The 21,714-nt window shown below is 40.7% G+C and overlaps 1 protein-coding gene across 2 annotated transcripts; it reads right to left on the bottom strand.

The window, feature by feature from the left end:
- Positions 1-1,387: 1,387 nt before the first annotated feature.
- On the bottom strand, positions 1,388-8,910 carry LOC132308518 (uncharacterized). Of its 2 annotated transcripts, XM_059806627.1 has the most exons (13): positions 8,744-8,910; positions 7,943-8,173; positions 7,520-7,849; positions 6,972-7,429; positions 6,073-6,194; positions 5,939-5,982; positions 5,581-5,712; positions 5,410-5,487; positions 5,176-5,258; positions 4,969-5,091; positions 4,760-4,820; positions 4,594-4,678; positions 1,388-2,844 (listed from the first exon to the last, which is right to left on the bottom strand). In XM_059806627.1, exons 1-13 carry the CDS (start codon positions 8,744-8,746, stop codon positions 2,831-2,833), a joined length of 1,764 nt encoding a protein of 587 aa, XP_059662610.1. In that variant the 5' UTR covers positions 8,747-8,910; the 3' UTR covers positions 1,388-2,830. The 2 variants fall into 2 exon arrangements, with proteins under 2 accessions (XP_059662610.1, XP_059662601.1); XM_059806618.1 differs by having other exon boundaries at positions 1,397-4,678.
- Between the last annotated feature and the right edge of the window lie 12,804 nt (positions 8,911-21,714).

The following is a 21,714-nucleotide window of genomic DNA, read 5'->3' as shown; positions in this document are numbered from 1 at the left end:
TATAAAATGTTTTTCGGAAAAAATAAAAAATAAAATAGAACATCTAGTCACTCTAGTGGACCTTTTTTAAATGAGTTTTTTTTTTATTATTTTCCAAAATTCAAATTGGTAGGAAAAAAGTATTTTTGATATATAATAAATTATATGACTCCCTCCATTAAAAAAAAAAGTGATTATTATTTTATTTTTTGAGTTATCTCAAAAAAAAATTATTTCACGTCTTTCTGTTTATAAAATTTTAAACTTAAATATTCAAAAAAAAAAATTAAAATTACTAATAAATTTTCAACGGACTAATATCTGCTTAAAATTTTATACTCTTCAAATGATTTTTTTTCTTTTTTTTTTTCCCGAAACATAGGAAGTATTTTTATATTATTATATTATTCAAGGACAGCTAGTTTTGGTCAAATCTTATAGGGCACACAATTTTTCAAAGTAATATAATTTTGGGTAAAATCACGTAACTTCCTCTACTGCCATTTTTGTGTAAAAGGATCCATTTATTAGGTTGAGAAATAACAAAATTAATTTTATGATTTAGTATTAAATTAAAATAGATAATTATAATTTTTAAATTACAAAAATACCATTATTAAGTGGGTTTTATTCCTCTCACACTCTGAGTCAACCCAGTTCCTTCCAGCGAGTCACGGTGGATGGTAATGCAGAGACTCGTTGAACCGGTTCGCAAATTTCGGTGAACCAACAGAGCATGTGAAAGGCGGTCTCGATGAGGATGAACTCGCCGTCGGTGTCCATACGGGAATCGAGAGGTCAGCAAAGCGATTGGAGATTTTGAAAATCAGGAAGACGACGAACCATTTGTGTTCAAGATTGTCGCAAAGCAGAGGTGATAACCAAAAATTTCGAACATGGCGAGGGATGTTTCGACGACGACGGTTAAAACAAGAAAGGATCCCAGCGACGATGGCTTCAAGTTTTTGGTAAGGTAAAATATTGTTTACTATTTGGAAGACCACTATGGACACGTACAACTTGGACTACAAGCGGAACGTGGAAGTGGTGCTCGATAACTCGGCCAGAGATACAATTGCTACTGACAAGTGGTGTCCCGCGTCTACTACATTTGCAGAAGTGACACGGACACGTTGTTAATAATACTTAAATTCCCTTAAGGGCATTGTCAATAGCAGTATTCGTGGTTACTTCAACTGCTAGTCACTTCTGCAAATGTAGTAGACGGCTACACTTGTGACAGAATAGAGATGGAAAATTGGCAGTTGAAGTAACCACGAAAGCAGCAGACATTGTTAATAATACTACTATCCTTAATACAATTTCAATATAGTTCTAAAGCAAAAAGAGCTTTGTATAAAAAATATTACAGTTTATTACTCCATCCAAAAAGGCTCCAGAAACAAACTTTGCATCATATATTATATTGTCAGAATCCTATAATGATACAAGCAAGGCCACAAAAAAAATATGTATGTTTTAAAGCATTTCTCTACCTCCATACAAAAAATTAGGGCCATGTGGTCGTGAAACATTCTGCTGAATTACAAACAAACATAATCCAATGTTCTAGTTCTATAACAAGACAAAACAAGTGGGCTAGGCACGAACAATATTGCATTTCCTGGTTCCTTACCCAAAAATAAAATTGTTTTTTTCCCTGGTCGATTAATCAGTTCTTCGTGACTGAGTGAGTATAAGCCAATATTTCCGCATGAATTAGGATACAATACAAATCATTTGCCATGACAAAGTTGGCACAAGCAATAGTAATTTGCTAAAGGCTTAATTGAGCAGAATGTCAATTTAGGAAGAACTTGGAGAATACCACCAGCGATTCCAGAGGCACAATAGAGTAGCAATTACTAACAAAGTAAATAAGAGATGCGAATCACAAGCATATTCTCCTAAAAATTTATAATAATAATAATTTACGTAATTTTTTTGTTATCTCTCTTGTAAATGAGAAATATTCCCGGCCAATCACAAGTTGCCACGCAACCAAAAAGCTAATAAAGCTGACACATTTGGTTGTGTCACAGATTGGGACCATCTAACAATTTCTCCATGTAAATGGAGTTGACAACAATGATGCTATCTGTGTGCTTTAAGCCATGGGGTTATCTGTGGTGCTTGATGTTTTGTTAGCACCACCTGAAGCATCCTATATCACCAAGTCCATACAATAACAAGTCATCAATCAAGACTGGTCCAGCTCGATAGGAACATGCTTTTTCCTTTTACCCTGAATCAAGACCTGTCCTAAGGAAAAAATACTTTTTCCTTTCCTGTTCTAACTTTGACAACTTACCTGATCCATTAAGGGCTGTCTATTGTATGGGTTTTTTTTATGGCAAATGTCGAAGCAAGGTTCCAAAGGTTCTAAGTCCCTGCAACTAAGGAAGTTATTTCAAGGTCCAAAAGTAAAATAATTTGATGCTTATTATTTCTAAGTTTAACAACTAAGTAAAAGAATTTGACAACATTCCTCCATTACCTTTATATGTTTTCATACAAACTCTTGACACCAAATTCTACTACCAAATCCTTCTGTTTCAAAGCTGCTAATTATCAGCATATAAAATTTGTGGATCACTCGAAAAAAAATGCGACTGAGCTGAGGTCCACAAAAGTTATTATCATTATTTCTGATGCTAGCACTGAATTACTGTCATGCCTGACAAAAGAGTTTTACCAGGAAGGTAAACATTACCAAACAACCGCAGTGCATAATCTCGGAGTAGGGAGTAAAATGCTACCATATTAGAAACTAGTTGAAAATTTTCCTTGGTGCAGCTTCAGCTCATTACTCAAATTTAGGAAAAGCCCATTCATGCTGACCTGTCTTCTCTCAGCACTCAGACCCTGACAAGGACAGTGCAAAAGATACAGAATTATAATTCATTCATGATGCAGAATGAAGTTCTCCGAGAGAAACTATATTGCAGCATTAGACAACGATTGAAATATACTTATGTCTCCACGATAAATTGAATAAATAACATCATAATATTCCTTACAAAGAAAATGAAATCTAATTTGATATTGATAATTATTTAAAATGAATCAAATCAGTATTATCTTGTTGTTTAAAAAAGCTATCATCCCCCTCTCTGTTTATCATCAGAACAAGTGTCTAAGCTCAACAGCCACTTGAAGTCTTTAACCACTTCCAAACTCTCAGTTCCAAGTAAACTTGAACCACTTCCAAACTCTCATTTCCAAGTAAAGACAGTTGTACAAACTTGACCATCTAACTTGCTAGTTAGTACGATCCTACGAGTTGGGTCGCAGTTTTAACAACCACGATCCAAACACAATCCAATCTTCAGAAAGCCTGCAAGTTTGGTGAGCAGACTCCAAACAATGCAAAGCTTGGCTTAGTTCACTTAATTTGCAGCCCTACAAGTTCCTTTGTATTTATATGAGGATGAGGGAGGGGTATTTGGCACATGAAGGGAAAATATTACACACTGTATAGTGCAATTGAGGGGAGAGGAAAATCATTTAGGCCCATTTCCAAATAGTATTTGGTAATTAATGTCCCTGGGTACAGTAGTTGTGTTACTTGTGTAAATTAAAAGTGATAATGCATGCAGTGAATATTTGATTGTATTATGAATGAGAAACTATTTCTTTTAAGTGATAGCATTTCAATCTATAAGCCCCAATAATTCAAAGACCAGAACCAATGCTGAAATCAGCCCACATACCTGAATGGCAAACCTGGGACACCTATTAGCAGATTGTAACATATTGCCACCCTACCTGAAGCGTTTCTTCCCCAATCACCCAGAGTTATTCAGATTCCTTGATGACAATTCTTAGCAACCATGTAAGCCAAATGGTCATATCTCAGCTCAACTCAACATGCCTTCATCCTGTCTACTTGGGAAGCAACAACTCTGCTACAGTTGTGCAGTCATCTTTTGCAAAATTTTACTTATCAATAAATATATATATATATATATATATATATATATATAGTCAGCATTTACAATGTGGGAAACACTGTTTTAGCAATCTGGGAACATCACTCAGTGGGACCCTCTGTTACATGGACCATTTCAGTGCTGACCCTGACAAGAACAGTGCAAAAGATACAGGATTATAATTTAGGTTGATAAGAGGCAACTCAGATTGGCTTTAAAATTCTTGGTCACAAGCATACTATATGACAATATGCAATAGTGGCACTTAAATCATAACCATAGTTGACAGCAGAACAAAGGGAGCTTCATGAAGCTCGGTGATTGTCAATGTGCGCCTTTTCAATTGTGGATCTCAGCATAGACAAGACAATTCAGATGAACTAAGGATCTTGCATTGGTGGCCTACATAAACACTAACTAAAGACATATGGCACCTGTCCTCTGCAGCTATGATGGATCCATATACAGAAGAACCAAGTGACCTCACACATGTTCCTATTAGTGCCAACTTGACCGTGTAAACCCCCTTTCCTCCCTCTTTCTCAGAATGTCTAATATTCCCTATAGACAAAGTCGCCTTCATTATCAACCATGACACGTCCTTCATTTTACTGTCTTCTACATACAATATAACTTCCTACTTTAAATAGTGTAGTCAAAAGACCATACCAAAATATCATACCATTGGGGTTTCTTTGTCTGATCGCCTGAAGGTACTCTCGGAGAGGCGGAAGAGACCCAACCACTGGTCCTTGGTGTTGAATGATCTATAAGCATTCATTCACAAACAAAATAACAAGAGTTAGTTCTTTTAAAAGTATAGTAAGAGCTAAATAGGGGTTTAGTACCTTTGTTGCCCAATCCATGTCTATTTCCCGACACAGATCTTTAATTTCGCGTCCAGACATGCTGATTTCGGTAAATTCCAACGTTAGAGTAAAAACAGACAAGACATATTTCAAAGGGAAAAGAAAAACAAAGAAAAGAGGCAAAAGGGAAAAGAAAAACAAAGAAAAGAGGCAAAAATTTTGAATCAGTGATGTTGGGTCAAACTTACCCTTCAGTATTTGCAGCAAAATTTACTAAATCAGCTTCTTTTAAGTGCTTCGCAAATAAAGCTACTATTTCCTGGCGGCTTTGATTATCAGGTAGCTTAAATGAAATGCACCTATCAAACAGACTGCAGAATCATATAAAAAAAGTTAAAAACAATCTTTACTTCAGGGAATAATCACTGTATGAAGAAGAAACGACACTTAAATACATTAAAATATCAGGAACGATATCTTGTTTTCTATTGGTGGCCGCAATAACCACCACTTTTTTATCCTGCTCGATACTTTTAATCTACAGCAGAAAACAAAACAACTCAAGTTAAAAGAAAATATATCTATTAGGTATCCAGAAAACTCCAAAAATGATAGTACAAAAATTATCTGCATATCAGAAAAAAAAAACAAAAAAACAAAAAAAAAAAATATTAAGATGTCTCAATAACCAGTCTTGATAACTCTGATGCAATTATTATTGTAGCTTCACGTGTTTCACTATCACGAGCGACAGTATAGGCATCAAACTGTAATAACAAAAGAACATGGAAAATTACATTTTAAGAAACATAACCAGCATAAATTATAAGGAAACCATAGGCCTTAGTTTAATCAATTACCCCATCTAGGAGAATGATGGCACCATTGGGATGCTCATTGGCAAGTGAAAACACTTCCCGTAACAAGTGAGTACTGTGATCATTAAAGCTTGGCATGAGAATGCCTCTCGGTACTTCGAGCACTGGCACAACCTGCCATGGCATATTAGAACATTCAATTTATATATCCACTGAAATGTTACATTTCAGAATTATGCATTTGATCTATATCAGGAAAATAGAACACAAATTTCAAGTAAACAATTTAATCATTAAGCACCAATACATGACCATTCTGCATCCATGAGACGATGACATGGTGGGAGGTAGAAAGGTTAAAATATCACTACGTAGGTGGAAATTTATGGCAACAACTAACCGCTTGATTGGCTATCATGGAAGAACACAAACTCTTCCCAGTACCTGAAATTAAATATGTGAGTTGAAATTAGTATTCAGGACATGAATGACAAAAAATAGTGGTTGTTCAAGTTATTGTGGAGAGAAGCATACCCGGTGGCCCTTCAAAAAGGACTGCTAGTGGTCGGTTTCTTTCAAATTTATTCCTGGTCTCACGAGAAATAGCATCATACACCTCGTGACTTTGCAGAGTCAACATTATAAATTCTATTTCTCTACACGATAAAGAATCAAAAATAGGCATAAGTAGTGCATAACTACAAGAACGATAATAATAACAGAAGAATATATTCCAAAGTAGGCTGGTTTCTATATAAGCTATGCCAATCAAATTAGAAAACCATATTTTCAGATAAGTTAAGTCATTCAAGTTGAAACCCTAGTTCCTCTAGGAACCCGGGTACATTTCTCAAACTTAGCTTTAAGCCCTTAGTGTTTAGACATACACATCCTTAGCATGACAACTAAGTCTACCTTAGCTAGACCTATTCACATCATCTCATGTATCCTTTAGGCCATATTCAAAGCATCCAAGTAGCCATAGGTTTGCAACACTTGCAATTTCAGTTAGGTTTACCTTAGTTAGTCCTGATACATCTCAAGTCAAATCTCTTGTAAGTCAACTCTCTCTCTCTCCCTCTCTTTTCAAGCTACGGCATTTTTAGCCAAAAATACTTTTCAAGGCTTGTGCCAACTCAATCTATGTGCCCCAAAATCATTATTATATTACTCGTGTAGGTATATGTATGTGTGTGTGCGCGTGTGTAAATTGTGCATGTGAATAAATAAACATGCTATGTTGTGCAAAAGTATATAAATGTTCTTAATCGTGTGCGTGTATATATATGCAAAGATGAGTGTGAATGTCTATGTAAAATCATGTATATACTATTCTATAAAGATAAAAGATAAAAGCAAAGAGACAGTTTAATCAAAGAAAAAAAAAAAAAAAAAAAACTAGGAAATCATAAAGATAAAGATAAAAGGAACACCGTTTTAGGTCAGCATATCCGCCCATATTGTCCCATGAAAACTCAGTTCGAGCTCCATCACGTTCTCTGAACCGATATATTCTAACCCCCATGGTCTCAATATGCTTTATTGATTGCTCGTTGCTTTGGAGGAACGCGTCTAATCTGTTTGCAGATTGAGTTGATTCAGCAGAGCCGAATACTGAATGTTGTGCTGCTGATATTTGTCCAGCACTGCTCGGAGGGACTGCCGAATTAGAGGCGCGAATGTACGAATCTTCGCTTATTCTATAAGAAGAAATAGTACTTCCATCATTCAACACAACACCTTCGAATAATAAAACTTGCGAACAACTGGGCATATGTGAACTACAGGACCGTTCGATCTTCTTCTTCAATTCAAAAACGCTCTCATTGCAGCCTATTACGAGTCTAAGTGGAGAAACCTCCCCCCGGATTAATATTGTCACTCTCACTCTCTGTAAAAATATAGATACATACATTATATATAGGGAAAAAAAAAACCTACAAATAAATATACTTTATTCAGTTTATTGTAGTCCACTTACCTCATGATCCGTCGAAGGGGCTGATTCAGCTGCGGGTACTATACCTAATTGTGTTGAAAGCCCATCACTGCCTGTAGACAATGGTTCAAAAGGATCTGCCAGTAATTCTAAGTCATACACTTCAATGACGGACCCATGGGTAATTCTATAAGACGAAAGCTTTTGATCATCTTTCAGCTGAATATCATTCAAAAATAGGACCTGAGAGGAACTCGACAGAGGTGCGACAGATAGTTCTTCAATCCTCTTCTTTAGATCCAACACAGACTCATCGCGTATTGGGATATACACAGGACCCTGTCTAGAAATTTCTACTACAACGGCAATGCACTATAAAAACATATAAAATATATAAACACACATACATTATGTATAGAAACAAACAAACAAACAAACAAACAAAAACTAGTCCAGTAAAACTACCTCGTTGAATCGCATATCAACAACATCAACCAGGACGCAAAATCCTTCCTCCACAAGTCCATAGGACGCAAAATCTCGTTGGCCTTCGAGACGAAATCCATTGTAGATGAGTACTTGTGACTCAAAAGGTATTGCCTGTTTTTTTGTTAACACCCTCTTAATACTATCAATGCTCTCAGAACCAACAGGAAGAACCACTTTGGCCCTATTTGGCAGTTGAAATACCAGATTCTGCAATCAAATAATCAATTATAAAAAAAAAAAAAACAACATACCAATTATAAGTGTTTCTTAACTCTACAAACCCTAAAATTGATTCAAACAATTTATAATACACGAATGAAGTTTTAAAAGCATCAAATTCATAGAATATTTATAACGTCCAATTAAACTAATATTTATTAACGTGCAATTAAGCAGTAGAAGTACTGAAATCTGGAGTTAACATTTAACTTACCATTTGCGATTTATTTGCAAGAAATCTATCGATAAACAATTTATAATACACGAATGAAGTTTTAAAAGCATCAAATTCATAGAATATTTATTAACGTCCAATTAAACGAATATTTATTAACGTCCAATTAAACAGTAGAAGTACTGAAATCTGGAGTTAACATTTAACTTACCATTTGCGATTTATTTGCAAGAAATCTATCGATAAAGGTTTCTTAACTAAACTAACCCTAAAATTCGTGCAACAGTAAATACACCAATCAAGTTTAAAATCATCAAATTTATGGAACATTTATTAACTTGCAATTACACAGTCTACTAAAATGGAATTAACGTTTAACTTACCATTTGCGATTGCAATCGATACGCCTTGAGAGAAAAGTCTGCGACGAAGAGATCGATATGGATGGTTGGAGAGAGGCACTTGGAAATCTATACGCACCAGAGTTGGGTGCGGCAACAAAATGGCTTGCTCCCGAAGTTTAGTCGCTATAAGGGTGTCCGTTTCGACGTGTGGGTTGAAATGAAAAGAAATGAAAAGAAAAGGTTCGGGTCAATTCTGTTTGGAAAGAAATCCACTCCTTTCGCTTCTCACTCAAAAGTGTGCAGTGGTGGGCCACTCGACTGATGTGGCAAATGGGGGCGGGTCAATTCCGTTTGGAAAGAAATTCACTCCATTCGCTTCTCACTCAAAAGTGTGCAGTGGTGGGCCACTCGACTGATGTGGCAAATGGGGCGGATAAAAAGGGTAGTTAGTGTAGTTTTTCATATACCATTCCTACCTTTTCTATACATAATACGGTATTTAATTTTCAATTTCAAATTCCCCCAAAATCAAAATTAAAGTTGCCCCTAAAACTGATACTGATATATATATACAGATTCTGAAAAATGGCTCTGTAAAGTTCAAACGAGAACTCTCTTCTCAAACATCCAAACTGAATTCCAAGGGAAAAGGAAAACTAGAAAGAAGGCAATCAAGATATTAGACACATAAAGATAAAGATTTTTGAACAAAAGGTTCTTGTACAGAAACTCCGTTCGGAAAAATCACTAAACATTTCGGCGAGAAGCTAAAGTTCTTATCACCCCTTCCGATGAGAAGTTGAAGCTGCGATAATCCATTCCGGTGAGAAGTTGAAGCTCCGATCATCCATTCCGGTGAAAAGCTGAAGCTCCGATCATCCAGTCCGGCGTAATTTATACATCTTCTTTATGCACCGTATTATTGCATTTTTCCAAAATCGTATTTGAATTTCAATTTTAAATTTTAAATTTCTCCCCAAAAGGAAAGTTGACATGCCCCAAAAGTTTGCTATATATACTATGTCTGAAATATCAAATAGGAAATCTCTCTCTGAAATTTGAAATCCAATGAAAAAACTTTACCCAAAACTCTGTTATTTATGTTTATGTGTAAAAAACTCACTTGGTGAAGGTCGAAGAGGCATAACAAACAAAATGACATCTAGTCAGAAAAATCACCATATATTCCAGCGATAAGCTAAAATTTTCGAAAAGGATCCCCCAAAATATTTCTGACAGTCCGAAGCTGAAGCTCCGATCATTATAGGTATTAAGTTATTATTTTGAATTTCTTGTAACTTTATTCATAATGATATATCAAAGTTTATCGTATATGGCGGCAATCCAATAGTGATTATTGGCAATCAAAAAATTTGAAGGCAGGGTTCATCACCTACTTTTTGTAACAACATACAGATCAATTTATTATGCTCACAACTTATCAAAACATGTATCATGTATGAATTGAATATTGCATCAACATATTTTCCTAACACGTTAAAAAAAATTAACTTCCACGACTCAATTTCACAATTACTAAATTAATAATAAGAATCACAAATACTTTCAATATATATGTAAGAAGATTTGCATATTACATCACCTATTTTTTGTAACAACATACAATACAAAAGTTGGAGAGATCAAATTATTATTATCACAACTTTTTTTTAACGTGTATCATGTATGAATTGTATATAGGATCAACATATTTTCCTAACATGTTAAAAAAAAAATTAACTTGCGCGTCAAATTATTATGCTTACAACTTTTTAAAACATGTATCATGTATAAATTGCATCTAGCATCAACATATTTTCCTAACACGTTAAAAAAAATTAACTTCCACAATTCAATTTCACAATTCCTAAATTAATAATAAGAATCACAAATACTTTCAACATATATGTAGGAAGATTTGCATATTCCATCACTTACTTTTTGTAACAGCATACAATACAAAAGTTGGAGAGATCAAATTATTATTCTCACAACTTTTTAAAACATGTATCACGTATGAATTGTATATAGCATCAACATATTTTCCTAACATGTTAAAAAAAATTAACTTTCACAACTCTAAAATCTATATAATTAGTCAATTATTTCAAAACCCTAAAATCTCAAATAAATTTATATTTGGATATTGAATTGTACTGATACATAATCGATATTTAAGATTTGTAATTTTACTGAAAAGGAATGGAATAAAATATTTTTGTATATAATATATTGTTATACATATATTTGGATACTGAACTGTAATTTGTATATATATATATAATGTATAATTGTATGTTGTATGGAGATTTGCAATTTTTCTGAAAAGGAATGGAATAAATTTTTTTTGTATATAATATATTGTTATACATATATTTGAATACTAAACTATGATATAATTTTGTATTTAAGATTTGTATATATATTTTTGTATAAGTGTATGTTGTTTTGAGATTTGTAATTGAAGATACAAGAAATTCCTTCCCCCACTCTCTCTCTAGAATTCCTATATCTCAACCAAAAAGATCCCCTTTTCTTTACCTTACTCCTCCTATTTATAGAGATTTACAAATGTCGATGGACTGCTGGATCTAGGCCCGTTCCTCCATGAGTCCCGGTCCTCTTTGATGGGCTTATGCGCGTTCGGCCCATATGGTAGTGCCTTTTTATGGGCCTGACCCACCTGTACGGACTAAATGCCGCGTTTGCAAGTCATATCCGGCCCATGTCCTATCGGGCCTCCTCAACTGCCCCCATAATTACCCCTTGTTTAATAAGGGGGTAATTATTGAAGGCGTCTCATCATGACGTTGACGGCTCGAGAAACCCACATGGGGGAACGAACGGTCAGATCCAGAATCAATGTTCCGGGGCTCGATGAATTTCTCACCTTCCCGACGCTTCGGCCCTCGGGTCCCCCTCGCCTTTATAAGGCTCTAGAATACCACTCCATGCCTTTTTACCGTCTTCATCATCAGTCAAATCTCTCTCTTTTTAGAACAGCGCTAAGCTTTTTCCGGTGAAATCCTTCAAGAGTCGTTCTTCCAGCGGTCTTGCAGTGCTCTTTGTTGCTTTCTACCTCAGAGGTTAGTTTTGTTCCTTTTTACTTTCGGCAGGCTTTTTTTTACCCCTTTTAGATCCTTCAAACACTTCCACCATGGTTGTAGATCTAGATGTTCTTCGTATGAGACTTAGACTTCCTGACAACATCGAAGTTAGGGTTTGCCCTAAGGATGTTAATATTATGACCGGTGCCGGCCTCCTGCCCGACGAAGTTTTATTTACAAACCTTCAACTGAATGTCGTTAGGTTCCCTCTGCACCCCTTCTTTAGTTATGTCTTCAATAGACTGGGGATATCCCCCCTGCAGGTAAACCCCAATTTCTTTAGAATCATATCCGTTATGCTCTTGTTGATTCGTGACAGAAGTCTGGACCTTGACCTCATAGATCTTCTTCTGTGTTATAAGGTCAGTAAGATCCGAACTAACGAGCCCTTCTACCACCTCTACCCGTTCGAGAAGATGTCCATATGTACGGACACAATCAAATCTGAAAAGGGTTGGAGGGATAACATCGTGGGCATTAGTGGGGCTTGGTCTTCGCCGGCTGCAGAGGGTTACCCAATCCCGAGCGCCTTTGGCGTCTGTTCTGTTTCCTCATATAAGAAATTCAAATCTCATAAACATGATTGCCCCTGCGAAACATGCGTTCCCCGCTTTTGTACTTTCTTATGCCGCTCCTTAGGAATACCTTGTGATGACTTGAGCTATAGTGTTTGCAGGGATAGGAGTAATTACTTGAAGAAATACGTTCTGAACGATATTCCTTCCTGCTCAGACCTCCTCACTTCAGACAACCTCCTAGCGCTCTCATCCCTCAGCTACAACATGAGCAGGCTTCAGATTCCTTCTTTTGGCAGGAAGAAAAATACTCCCCCAGCCACTTCTGCTGCTGGGGCAACCTCCTCTCCTGCATCAGCCTCTTCCTCAGCCACCATCTCTGACACTATCCCTAGCACGGTGGCTATTGACTCTGTTGTCAGCACCCCTGCTGCCAACTCGAGCGCGTCTCCCCAAATTACCACAGCCCCTGCTGCCGCGGGGGGCGCTCGGGACAAAGAACGAGGCAAAAGGCCTCATCCTAATAGTGGAGTCGATCCTGAGGAGGAACCTCTCATAAGAAGGACCCGGGTCTCCGGGCCGGGTGCTTTCTTGCATCGCCCGGTCAGAGCTCCTGCCCCCTCCGGGCCTATTGCAGCTGGTGCCTCTGCTTCTGCTTCAGGCTCCCCTTCTCTTCCCACTTTACCACCATGGGCCCCTCGGTACACCCGAACGGATGGGACGTTCGTGAAACCGAATGAGACCATGCTGAAGGATAGCCAGACCGCCATGGCGTACTATAGGAGCATGTGGACTCCGAAAGACCTTGAGGCGGCGAAAGGCCTATCCCAGAAGGATGTGTTCAGCCGCTTTCCCCAATCTGCCATGGAGGTGACTTTTATTTTCCAACTCATGAATTCTCTCATATTATTTGGTCTTGCCTTCGCCCAACTAGACTATTGGTTTAACCGTTATTAATGTACATCTATGCAGACTTTGTTCGGAATGATGGCTATGCAGAAGCAGGTAGAGATGGGGAACGCCAGGGCTCGTAAGTTTTCTGATAGCCTGGAGGTAGCCAATAAAGAAAACGACCTTCTCGCCAGCAAGAATACCAAGGTACTGGCTCGGCTTGAAAAAACTGAACAAGAAAGAGATGTGTTGAAGAAGGAGAACGACTCTCTTCAGGATGAGAAGGATGCCCTCCAGCTTAAAAAGAGCGTCTGGCAGACTGAGCGTGATTCAATCAGAGATGAAAAGGCAGAGCTCCAGCGCCTTCTGGCTGATGAACAGTCTGCTCGGATGGCTTTTGAGAAAAGAGCTCTGGACGAGCGTACTGCTCTGATTGATACAATCAGCAGAGTGAACGGTGGGATGCTGGCTCTTCATGCTCGGTTCTCAAGGGCCAGCGCTCTTAGATATGCTCAAGGATTCCGAGAAGGTTTCTCCGACCGAGTTCCGGATGAGGGACAGACCAGCTCCACTCCAGATGAGGTCAACAAGGATTTAGGGATCGACCCTCTGGGGGTCTATGTTGACCCAGAACCCACCGAAGCGGAGCGCATATTTGATGAGTGCCAGGACATTGCTTCCTCAAGGATCATTACAGCTCCTCCTACCGCTCTGCCTCTAACCGCTCCTCAATCGTCAACTGTGGTACCTCCCATAGCCACTGCTGACGTTGACCCCCAGCAGAATGATTCTGTTATTCATCTTGATTCCCCACCTCGTGAGGGTGAGACAGCTGATGGGACCGAGGAGGCGGGTCGGCACAACCAGGATGCTGTCGGTACTGAGGCAGCTAGCTAGGACTCCTCCGGACTCTTCGATTCCATACTTTTTTGTAACAATGTGACTTGAATATCTCATTTTTTGTAAACTCAATGCTTATTATGAATGAAATGACAGAACTCTTTTTCCCTTTTTCCTTTGTGTTGTGCTCTGTTCAACCTATTCTCAATACATATATACCTTTTCTCTTTTTTCTTTTATATTAACTTTGTCGTGTGCTTGTTTATGGCAAGTGCTTGGCGTTCGGCTTACGGTGCCAGCTGTCACTCTTCTTGCTCAAGTGCCTGGCGCTCGGCTAGAATGCCACTTGCCACTTGGCTTTTCATTTTATATCAAGTGTCTGGCGTTCGGCTTATGGTGCCAGCTGCCACTTGTCTTGCTTAAGTGCCTGGCGCTCGGTTAGAATGCCACTTGCCACTTGGCTTTAAATTTTTAGCAAGTGTCTGGCGTTCGGCTTGTGGTGCCAGCTGCCACTTATCTTGCTTAAGTGCCTGGCGCTCGGCTAGAATGCCACTTGCCACTTGGCTTTAAATTTTTAGCAAGTGTCTGGCGTTCGGCTTATGGTGCCAGCTGCCACTTATCTTTCTTAAGTGCCTAGCGCTCGGCTAGAATGCCACTTGCCATTTGGCTTAAAATTTTTAGCAAGTGTCTGGCATTCGGCTTTTGGTGCCAGCTGCCACTTGTCTTGCTTAAGTGCCTGGCGCTCGGCTAGAATGCCACTTGCCACTTGGCTTTAAATTTTTAGCAAGTGTCTGGCGTTCGGCTTATGGTGCCAGCTGCCACTTATCTTGCTTAAGTGCCTGGCGCTCGGCTAGAATGCCACTTGCCACTTGGCTTTAAATTTTTAGCAAGTGTCTGGCGTTCGGCTTATGGTGCCAGCTGCCACTTATCTTACTTAAGTGTCTGGCGCTCGGCTAGAATGCCACTTGCCACTTGGCTTTTAAAAAAAATTCTTTTATTATTTTATTATTTTTTATTTTTAGCAACCCATTGAAGAGGAAAGTTATTTTTGTAAACTTCAGTAATTTGCACATTCATACGTACTTGATTGACAACAAACAACATCCAATTAAAGCCGAAACTTAGCTTTTATTGGTAGTACCTCTTCAGAGACGTGGCATTCCAGGGCTTGCTGACCAACCTTCCCGCCATGGTTTCCAACGTATATGCTCCCTTGCCTATGACTTCTGCAATTCTGTATGGACCTTCCCAGTGTGGCATCATTTTTTTGACTATCCCCACCTTTCTTTTCAGAACCAGATCGCCAGGGGCAAAATCCCTGTGTTTCACTCTTTTGTTGTGACTATTAGCCAATACTTGCTGATATGATGCTAACCTTATAGCTGCAACGTCCCTCCTTTCGTCTATCATATCGAGGTTCAATCTTAACATCTTGTCGTTCTGATCTCGACTCCATGCTAAGCTTCTGATAGTGGGGACCAAGTGCTCAACCGGTATAACTGCCTCGGTACCATATGCCATTGCAAACGGGCTCTCCCCAGTCAGCCGCCTTGGGGTGGTTCTGTAAGCCCATAGGACGTTCGGGAGCTCATCCAACCACTTCCCTTTATGGTCTTCCAGCTTCTTCTTAATGCAGGCGAAAATGGTTCTGTTTGTGATTTCTGCTTGTCCGTTGGCCTGAGGATGACTTACTGCAGCCAACTTCTGGTTGATTCCATACTCCTCCAGCAGCTCTTTTACTTGTCTGCTGTCGAGGTTCGTGCCATTATCCATGACTATTGATCTTGGAACGCCGAAACGGCAGATAATATTGTTCCAAATAAATCGTCTCACATGAGTCTGAGTCACGCTAGGATATGGTTCTGCTTTCACCCACTTAGTGAAGTAATCCGTGGCCAGTAACACATACTTGCTCTGAGCTCTTGCAGTTGGCAGAGGACCGACCACATCCATCCCCCATTGCGCGAAAGGCCATGGCGAGGCCATTACGTGCAATTCCTCAGGTGGTTGGTGGATCAATGGTCCATATCGTTGGCATTTATCGCACCTTCGAGAGAACTCCTCCGCATCTCTTGACATGTTTGGCCAGAAATACCCTTGTGTCATTGCTTTATGCGCTAACGATCTTCCCCCAGAATGATTGCCACACACACCCTCATAAATAGCTCGCAATACCTGCTGCGACTCCGCGGGGGTGACACACTTCAAGTATGGGCCAGAGTAGGATCTTCTGTACAGCTGGTTATGCACGATGGCGTACTTTGCAGCATTCTTTTTGAGTTTCCTAGCTTCATCCCTTTGCATAGGCAAAACGCCATCTCGAATATAAGTAATGATGGGGTCAATCCAACTCGGTTCATACGGTATGACGTTGACTTGCCAAGGGTCAGAGTCCAAGGGTTCTTCGAAAATAGATGGCTGGGTCAATATTCCTACTGGAATCACCCTCGCCAATGTTTCACCGGAACTCGAAGCACTACATGCTAACCGGTCCGCATCTGCATTCTGTTCCCTCGGTAACTGTATGAATTCAATCTTTGCAAAGTCCTTGGCTTTATGCAGAACGGCAGAACGATATGCCCTCATCGTGTCATCCTTGATCGCGTACTCACCATTTACCTGCCGAACAATCAACTGCGAGTCACTATAAACAGTCAAACTTTTGACCTGTAGCTCTCTGGCCAACTTTAACCCATTCAGCAACGCCTCGTATTCCGCTTCATTATTGGTGGCTTAGAACTCAAGTCTGAGTGCTTGACTCAAAAAAGTACCCTCTGGGGTTTACAGTTTGACCCCAATTCCAGCCCCCATCTGGTTAGAGGAGCCATCCACAAAAAGTTTCCAAGAGCCGCATCTAAGGTCTTCTTCCGTATCCTCGAAATCACATTCTAGCAGGAGATCGGCTACTGCTTGCCCTTTGACAGCTGTTCTTGGCTCATACGTTATGTCAAATGAACTTAACTTTATGGCCCACTTTGTCATTCTGCCCGAGAGCTCTGGCTTGTGCATAAGCGTTCTAATTGGAAAAGTTGTTAGAACAGCTATAGGGTGGGATTCGAAATAATGCCTCAACTTTCTTTTTGCATTTACAAGTGCAAGTATCACCCGTTCGGCCTTTGAGTATCTTTGTTCTGCCTCTGTCATTATTTTGCTTACATAAAATACCGGGTGTTGCACCCCTTCCTTGCAACGAATCAGAACGGCACTTGTCGCGACACCAGATACTCCAAGATATAGAAATAACTTTTCTTCTGGATCCGGGGCTGACAGGACTGGTGGATTCTGCATATATTCCTTCAAATGGGTCAATGCTTGTCATTGCTCATCCCCCCAGACCTGTCTTCCATGATTTCGAATCGTGTCAAAGAACGGCTTGCAGCGATCTGACAATTTTGAAATGAATCGACTTAATGCAGCTATTCGTCCTGTGAGGGCTTGCACCTCTCTAATCGTCTTTGGCTCGGCATTCTTAATCAAAGCCTCTGTTTGAGCGGGGCTAACTTCGATGCCTCTGCGGTTGACCACGTGTCCCAAAAACTGACCGGAACTCACACCAAACGAGCACTTGGTTGGATTGAGCCTCATCCCATATCGCTTCAGTACATCAAATACATCTTGCAGATGTTTCAGATGATCATCCTTCTTCCTACTCTTTACCACCATATCATCAATATAGGCTTCCACAATCTTTCCTATTTGATTCTTGAAAATTTTGCTAACAAGTCTTTGATAAGTTGCTCCCGCATTCTTTAGTCCGAAAGGCATAACTTTGTAGCAGTATGTTCCTCGCTTGGTTACAAAAGAAGTTTTTTCTTCATCTGCGGGGTCCATAGGGATCTGATTATAACCTGAATAAGCGTTCAGAAAGGTTAAACGCTCATACCCGGTGGTGGCATCCACCATTTGATCAATCTTAGGCAGCGGGAAGCTGTCCTTCGGACAGGCTTTGTTCAAATTGGTGAAATCAATGCATACTCGCCATTTCCCATTCTTCTTCTGCACGACAACGACGTTGGACAACCAATCAGGGTAGTGTACTTCTCTGATAAATCCCGCATCAAGCAGCCTATCAACTTCTTCCGCTATGATTTGATTGCGTTCTGGAGCAAATCTTCGTTGCTTCTGTTTCACTGGTTTGAAATTGGGATTGACATTCAGGGAATGACAGGATACAGAGGGATTAATTCCAGGCATGTCTAGGTGACTCCATGCAAATACGTCGGCATTGTGGGACAAGAAGTCCACTAGCTCTTGCTGCTCTTCTCTGGTCAGTCTTATTCCTACTCTGGTAGTTCGTTCTGGCCTGGACTGATCGATCTGCACATCCAGAAGGGGCTCTTCGGTCAAGTCAACTGACTCCTCCACCCTGTTCTGCTTGGGCGGAGGTTCCTGTAATTGCTATCTGGGGCTTGCCGGTCGGACGGACGCCTTCCCTTTCCCAGCATACTTTAGTGTGACGGAATAACACTCTTTGGCTGCAACCTGATCCCCCCGAATGTCTATCACTTTATCTCCATCGGGTCCGAGGCACCTCATGACCTGATGCAGAGTTGAGGGTACACCTTGGACTCTGTGAATCCATCCTCTTCCCATCAGGAGATTATACGAGGGGTGAATTTCTACAACCACAAAAGTTTCCATAAGAGCCCATTCTGCAGCTTGAACTTCTACTTCCACCATTCCGACGGGCTCCACCCTCTTGCCACCTAACAGGGGATTTCCAGTGGGCTTGAGCCTCTCTGGTTTAATCTCGAGCCGATCAAATGTGTCCCTCGGCATGACATTCGCACTGCTCCCGGGATCGATCAGAACTCTGCGCACCAAGCAGTCCGCCACTGTCAAACTGACTACCAACGGGTCTTCATGGGGGAGTTGAACACGCTGCAGGTCTGTCCTGTCGAACTTTATCTGCATCGACGGGATCTGCTGGTGTAGAGTATTCACACTGCTGACCCTTTTCTTCATCTGCGCCTGCCGTAGGCGCGCTCGGAGTAGCTCATCTGACTCTTCGCTAGGCTCGGGTCGACCGTGGATAGCATTGATTATACGAACTGGTTGTGAATTGTGGGAGCTTTGTTTATGACTGATTTTTATTTGTTCCACCGGTCGATTCTGCTCTATCGCCGAGCCTTGAACATAACTCGCGAACTCCCTTCTAGCTATCAACATCTCCACTTGCCTCCTCAAATTCCTGCATTCGTTAGTCTGATGACCGAAATCGGAATGGAAAGCACAATGTTTAGTCTGATCCCTCTGTTCGAGGGGTTGCCTAATTGGCAGTGGTAGATGAAACTTATCTTTGTTCTCCTGATATAGCCTCGCCAGAGTGACCTTCAGCGGAGTAATCAGCTCTTCCTCCCTGGACCTTTTTTCTGCCTTCCAGGAGGTCTGACGTTGCGGCTGAGCCTGCTTCTGCCTGATCTTTGCCTTGGACTTTTCCTCGGTCGACACGAGCGACGCTGTCCGAGTATTGGCTGCCTCCTCTTCTTCTAGGCGCACAAAGCCATCGGCTCTTTCATTGAGTTCATCCATAGTCGTCGGCGTATTCACTGCCAGACTGGTGTGAAACGGAGTTCCACGTGTCATGGCTAACTTGAAGGCTTGAACTGCTGTAGAAGGGTGGCATTCGATCACCATACTCTTAGTGAGATTAAACCTGGTGAGAAAAGCCTGGAGACGTTCATCTTTGTGCTGTCTCATTGTGAATAGGCTCGATATGTCCTTCGGCAGACGCTTGTTCCCATAGTACTGGCTTATGAACCGATCGCACAGGTTTCTGAAGCTACCAATGGAGCTCCTAGGCAAGTTTTTGAACCAGCTGAGCGCCGGTCCAGCTAGGCTTGTAGGGAAACATTTGCACATTAAAGAGTCGTTTTCCGTATTCAGGGCCATTTTCAACTGGATATGGTACACATGATCGATCGGATCGGTTGTTCCGTCAAACAGAATAAAGACTGGCATAGCAAACTTCCTTGGATGCGGGGCATTCAGGATCTCGTCGGTGAATGGTGAATCAACCGTCCAAGCTGCGGATCGGAGAGCTTCATTCTCTCTCTAGAGTCCAGCGGTAGCTCTGTGAGTTACGGTTCTGCCCTCCGAACCGCGATGAGTGATTGTAGCCATGGAGGGCCGGTAAGACGGATCGAACGACCGTTCCTCTATGAACTCTCTTTGCCAAGGCGACGCTACTCGGCGGCGATCAACCTCTATCACTTCCTCTCGGTCGAACCTTTCCCGATGCGGATCGAAGGTTATGGCTTCATTCTGTCTAATCTGCTCATGTCGCGGATCAACGTGAGTCGATCCTTCGTGATCCTCAACTCGACGAACATTTGGCGGCAAATTGTCTATCATCCTTTCATCACGGTGGTGAGCTGACTGATTGTTCTCGTCCTGCTCGCCTTGACGCGCGATATTAGATTGAACACCTCCTTCACCGACCAGAAGTGGATGCGAAACCGTAGGTATTTGCTGATGTTGCATTCCAGCTTTTAATTCTGCATTCTCTTTTTTGAGAGCTTCGATCAAGTTCATCAACTCCTCAAGCTTTGTTTGCTGGACAGCCTCCATCGGATTAGAGCTTTCACCTATCATTATTCCTGAACGGAGTAAAGGCATTAATCTCAAGTTCGCGAGTAGATCCGAGCTTCGTGAGTGGGAATTTTTCAGATCTAGTTTCGAATTCTCCGAATTATGCTCACCGTTGACGAGATCTGAATTGTCCGAATTCTAAATCCGTCAGATCCTGCCACAATCGAACAACTCGTTGTTGCGTAGATCTGAAGCCACTTCTGCCAAAGCTTCAGGAACTGAAATTCCTCCAGAGTAGGTCACAATCGCTCAGATCTGGATCCAACTCCTAAAGATCGAGTCTCGATCAACCGAATTGGTCTGAATCCACGCGATATTCCTCATTGATCAATTCCCACAGACGGCGCCAATTGAAGATACAAGAAATTCCTTCCCCCACTCTCTCTCTAGAATTCCTATATCTCAACCAAAAAGATCCCCTTTTCTTTACCTTACTCCTCCTATTTATAGAGATTTACAAATGTCGATGGACTGCTGGATCTAGGCCCGTTCCTCTATGAGTCCCGGTCCTCTTTGATGGGCTTATGAGCGTTCGGCCCATATGGTAGTGCCTTTTTATGGGCCTGACCCACCTGTACGGACTAAATGCCGCGTTTGCAAGTCATATCCGGCCCATGTCCTATCGAGCCTCCTCAGTAATGTTACTGAAAAGGAATGGAATAAAATATTTTTGTATATAAGATCTGTATAATATTTGTATATATATTTTTGTATATATATACAATATATAAGTATATGTTGGAGATCGTACTTTTTATCATTCAGGAAAAAAAGATCGTACTTTTTATTTGGCTACTGTATTAGTACATGTGGTAAAAAAAGAATACATCTGTAACTTTGTTGACTGTGTTGTTGACTGGGTGCTGAGTTATCATGTGTCATACGCTGATGTGGCAAAAAAGGCTGAGGTGGTTTGATTTCAGCTCTTGGATTCTCGATGGACTTGCTCCAGTGAGAGGTGCACCGGAGCAGATTCGGATCCATTCTGTTTGAGTAAGTTAAGTGCAAAGAAAAGAGAGGATTGGGAGAGATACTCGGGGTGGTAATTCATGTTCGTGAGTTATGT

This window comes from Cornus florida, unplaced genomic scaffold (assembly GCF_030987335.1).
Source record: "Cornus florida cultivar Cherokee Brave unplaced genomic scaffold, ASM3098733v1 CherokeeBrave_3.0.0_Hap2_Chr01, whole genome shotgun sequence".
Classification (NCBI taxonomy): Eukaryota; Viridiplantae; Streptophyta; class Magnoliopsida; order Cornales; family Cornaceae; genus Cornus; species Cornus florida.
The sequence above is the reverse complement of the archived record's forward strand: the minus strand, read 5'-3'. Positions and strand labels throughout refer to the sequence as shown.

Coding starts and splice junctions, on each gene's coding strand:
- LOC132308518 (XM_059806618.1), bottom strand. Junction 7,430..7,519: donor CCCCTTCGACGGATCATGAG/GTAAGTGGACTA, acceptor ATATTTTTACAG/AGAGTGAGAGTGACAATATT. Junction 4,821..4,968: donor TTTGCTGCAAATACTGAAGG/GTAAGTTTGACC, acceptor TACCGAAATCAG/CATGTCTGGACGCGAAATTA.